General features: G+C 46.9%; 1 protein-coding gene across 1 annotated transcript; it reads left to right on the forward strand.

Annotated features, from left to right (window-relative positions):
- The first annotated feature begins 1,718 nt into the window (after nt 1-1,718).
- Nucleotides 1,719-3,818, forward strand: LOC311517346 (uncharacterized protein). Its single transcript, XM_084622084.1, has 2 exons — nt 1,719-1,787; nt 2,491-3,818. Exon 2 carries the CDS (start codon nt 2,512-2,514, stop codon nt 3,058-3,060), a length of 549 nt encoding a protein of 182 aa, XP_084478210.1. The 5' UTR covers nt 1,719-1,787; nt 2,491-2,511; the 3' UTR covers nt 3,061-3,818.
- Nucleotides 3,819-4,832: the final 1,014 nt, after the last annotated feature.

Here is a 4,832-nt window from a genome sequence, read left to right on the forward strand (position 1 = left end):
CCTGTGACCTTCACCTCAACGTGCCTCTGTTTCTAGGCCTATCAAATTCAGAGAGTCAGGGTGGTAAGACTGGAAGTTCTTAAGCATCCTCAGGACTCCAGAGTTCAAAGCCCCTCACAAACACTCGGTGGTGTTTCACACACGCAAAGGGTTCCAGTCTTAGAATATTAATAAATTGTTGTTGGGATTAGACACCTCTGCACAGTCACTAGAAACAAAATGGAGGCCAAGGTCTCTCTTGTCATTACCTTAATCAGGTCATGATTTAAGCCACACAATTTGGGGCTATTTCATTTTCTTTCAAATATAGTTTTGATTTTGGCATTTTTAAAAAACCATACAGGGTAGAACGGCCCAGTCCAGTGGCTTCAGCAACATGTGCGTTAGGCAGTGCCCTGACTCCGAAGTGGTGATCAGACCCTCACTGGGAGTGGTGACCCTCCCAGGACCAATTCTCAGCAATTTCCCTCAGCAGAGCCAAGTGGGACCATAGGAGCCCCTGGTGTCAACGCCGGTTTCGGAGGCTCTATTACCTTTGGAGGGATTATTTTATTGGAAAATGAAGGTGCTCTCTTGGGGTAAATTACCAACCAAAGCAAGACACTTCTGCCCTCTTCCCTGGATATGGAACCCAGCCTTGGGGAAATCATTTACACTTTGAACAGGCTGGTTCAGGCAGGAATGTTTTCTGCAACATGCCCTAGGTCTTGTCAGATATTATGTCAAATCCCATCCCACAGCCATCTCCTCCTTCACCATGAATGTGTCATTTTAATCTCTCCAGAGCATCCTGCTGGGTTCACTCAGCTGCCTTGTCGAACTAGACTTCAATTCCTTGGCTGCTCATGGACGGAGAGATGGTTTCTGGTACAGTACAGGTTCCAAGACTTAACTCAAAACCTTTCTGTAAAAGAGCACTGCTTACTTTCTCTCTCTGCCATCCCTCCTCTTGACCCATGAGCAAATCGGCTCCAGGCAGCCCTTTCAGACGGCATTGGTGACCCAAGTGGAGGTCCAATGTTAGGTCAAGTTTTAATCACCATAGGGTAAGAGTCACCCCTTGGCAGATGGCCATCACAAAGGCCCATGCTCCACTTAAGACCCTGTTAACACCAAGTTTGAAATTTTATAATTGGACTCAAGTTGTCTGTAGGCATCGTACTATCCCCCTGCCAGAGGGTGAATTTCAGACTTAAAGTCCTCACATAAAACATACTGCAGGCAATTGAATGATTCCCATTGATTTGAAAGGAAATTGGATCTGACCTGCTGGGAAAGGAGGTGGTGAGAATGGAGAAAAATGGGTCCCACCTTCCTAGCATGTTTAGAATTAACTGCCCCATGCCCCTAATCATGACCAGCATGAATTGCAAGGACCAAACTTTCCTTTCATGGATTCCTTTCATGACACCCGCTTGTGCTACTGATGCCGCTCAGAATCATCACCTTGACCTTCATTATAATGGCAGCACCTATAAAATCTCTGGAATGATACGAGAAATGCAGTTGGCCCATACCATTCTAAGATGAAAGACAGCTGAAGAGTGCAAAGTGCATGTCACACCCTCTGAGGCTCAGATTAGCCCAATAATCACCAACGCTGAGGAAAATAGCTCCATCCAAAGGAGGACTTGCGAAGGAAATCAAGTTTGTTTGGTAACTGATTAGGACCTCCTCCACAAACAGCATCTCAGATCCTCCAGGCAGTCCTAGGAACGGTATAAAAGCACTCACGATTCAGATTTCTTCTACACACTTCTCCAGACTTCATCTCCTCAGTGAACTGGGTAAGTCCAATTCCACTCAATCTCTTTCTAACCACAGAGGTATCACAATAGGGCCTCTTTTCATTGAAGACGGAATCTTACATCTGCTCACTGTGATTTTTGTCAGGGATCAGGGAGTTCTTCCATAACTATCTTGAGTCGTGATTCAGTTGCAGGCGCTCGTAGATTGATGATCTGAAGCTAAAGGAGAGACTTTAAGAGCAACACATGCAATTCAGAAACATATTTCCTATTAACTGGAAGAAGAATTAGAGCATTGAAATCTTTTCAGTAATTTATGAAAGTCATTTAGCCATTTTTTCTTTGCTGGATTAGGAAGAAATTCTCAGGTTAGTCCAGAAAGGGACAATTCAGTGGTTTTCTACTGTATTAAGCAGCTGTGACCCCTCTCTCCTGAGGACAAGAGAATGGATTAAGATGACAAGAGGTGTGATCCAGGCTAGCAATTTAGATTTTTCAGACAAAGTCTTTTTGAGAGGATCAAAGGGTCTTGCTGGGAGGGAAATTTAGTGCGAGTGGACAAGAGGCATAGAAAGAGAAAATAGGAACAAATACATGACCACACAAAAAGAGATTCAGGCCACTTCTCCTCTCTCTCTCGGGCCCCATGCAGACCTTGCTGCAATAGTAACCGAGCTTTGAAACCTTTCTTCCACCGGCACTTGTACCTTCTCTTTACTCTAGTCCCTGTTTTGTGTTCCAGGTTTACCTCCATCCAAGAAAGATGTCTTTCTCCAGCCTCTGCTATCCAGAATGCGGGGTGGCCCGACCCAGTCCAGTCACTGGCAGCTGCAACGAGCCCTGCGTTAGGCAGTGCCCTGACTCCGAAGTGGTGATCAGACCCTCCCCGGTTGTTGTGACCCTCCCCGGACCAATTCTCAGCAATTTCCCTCAGCAGAGCGAAGTGGCAGCCGCAGGAGCACCTGTGGTCGGAGCTGGTTTGGGAGGCTCATTCGGTTTGGGGGGACTGTATGGCTACGGAGGCCGTTATGGAGGGTTGTATGGTTTAGGGAGATATGGTAGTTACGGGGGCCTTTACGGTTACGGGGGATTATTGGGCCATGGGGGATACTGCGGTTACCCGGGCCTTTACGGTTACAGGGGATTATTGGGCCATGGGGGATACTGTGGTTACCCCGGCCTTTACGGTTACAGGGGATTATTGGGCCATGGGGGATACTGTGGTTACCCGGGCCTTTATGGTTATGGGGGATTATGGGGATATGGGGGATATGGCCGTAGGTATCTTGGTGGATATTGTGGACCATGTTAAACCCAGCAGGAACATCCGTGGAAGAAGGAAGAACCAGGAAATGAACAGGAAGATCCAGATTCACCGCTGACCTTTCGGGCATGGCTTTCAGAAGTGCTGTGCAAACATGGCTCCAGTTGAGCTCAGTGGGAGCTGTGTGTGCTCAGCACCTTGGTCTGATAGCCCTGCTGCATTTCTAACGTTACGCTTTAGGACTCTTTCTGCTAGTGCTTTTCCAGCCCTGTGTTGATTCTCTTATTCACATGTGGACTCATTCTGAATAACACACAGGCTGTCTACGCTGACCCTGCAGGGTGAAGGAAACAGGGGCCTTAAGATAGGCATCATGTATATTCATTATCACTTTAAGTCCCTTTGCAAGGGGAAAAAGAGACCTTGCTGTCAAGGAGAATTAGGCCCTATATGTTCTATCCTTTCCATCAATATATACCTTTAACATCTCACCTTGATCTTTGCTGCGACCGATGTATAATGGAGAAGCTGCGTAGTCCTCTGCTTCTATTTTGCTTTGTCTCATTTCCCACCGACTGGGGTAAAACAAAGAACTTAAAATGGTTACAAAAGGGACTTCTTTGTCAACCTCTACAGCTGCAAGAAAGCAAAATAACATGCTATCTGAAATGCACCCTACTGAGGCGTGTGATTGGTCGCAGGCCTTCTTGAAACTCTGGAAATACATTCTTTCTGCTCTGTAGTATTTCTTCCTGTAACTGTGTACTGCCAATTTCATTTGCATTAAAAACTCTGCTGCATCATAATATCGGTCTCTGGTTCTCCTTGTTCCTCCCTCCTCTCTTAAAAATTGCATAGGACAAAATTTCTTCCTGTGCAGCCAGTACAACCGAACTTCTCAAATTGCAATTTTCAAAGCTCTGGAGTGGTAGGGGAATCTGGCCCTGGGAGTGCTTGAAAGCATTCTGCAGGCCCTGAGTACCAGGGTGGAGTTCCTCCTTGCATTACCTGTTTTAGCAAAGAGTCTTTTCCTGCAAAGACTTAGATACATTTTTCACTTTAAGAACATAAGTTTTTTTCTTTGGATTTCAAGAAGGCCAGTGGTTCTCAAATTAGGGGCACCGCTTGTTCAGGGAAAGCTCCTGGTGGGCCGGGCCAGTTTGTTTACCTGCTGCATCTGCAGGTTCGGCTGATCGCAGCTCCCACTGGCCACGGTTCACTGCTCCAGGCCAATGGGGGCTGCGGGAAGGGCAGCCAGCATATCCCTCAGCCCGCACCACTTCCTGCAGCCCCCATTGGCCTTGAGCGGTGAACCGTGGCCAGTGGGAGCCAGGATTGGCCGAACCTGTGGACACGACAGGTAAACAAACCAGCCTGGCCCACCAGGGGCTTTCCCTGAACATGCGGCATCCCCAGTTTGAGAACCACTGAAGAAGGCCATTCACATGGTTGGCGGTAAGAGACTGCCCGAGTCTTTGCAGGACAGCAACCCAGGTTCTCCTAAGCCTGAGTGTGGAATGTGATAAGTTCTGTGCTGCTCCCAGCTTCTGTCCTTAGGGCAGGGATTTTTTTTTATAAATAGAGGAAGGACGATTAAGATAACAAAAGGCTTGTCATTAACTTAAATTGATAATTAGATGACGCTGAGAGCATTGCCAGGCAATCCAGTTAAAAGATAGGAAACAAAAGGTTGGAAGAAATGGCCCATTTTCAGAATGGAGAGAAGTAAATAGTGGTGTCCCTCAGGGGCCTGTACTGGGACCAGCATTGTTCAACATATTCATAAATGATCTAGAAAAAGGGATAAACCGTAAGGTGGC

The sequence above is a fragment of the Lepidochelys olivacea genome, assembly GCF_965140295.1.
Source record: "Lepidochelys olivacea isolate rLepOli2 genome assembly, chromosome: 1".
Classification (NCBI taxonomy): Eukaryota; Metazoa; Chordata; order Testudines; family Cheloniidae; genus Lepidochelys; species Lepidochelys olivacea.

Excerpts from the sequence above, each read along its gene's own strand:
- LOC311517346 (XM_084622084.1), top strand. The coding sequence starts at position 2,512 with ATGTCTTTCTCCAGCCTCTGCTATCCAGAATGCGGGGTGGCCCGACCC.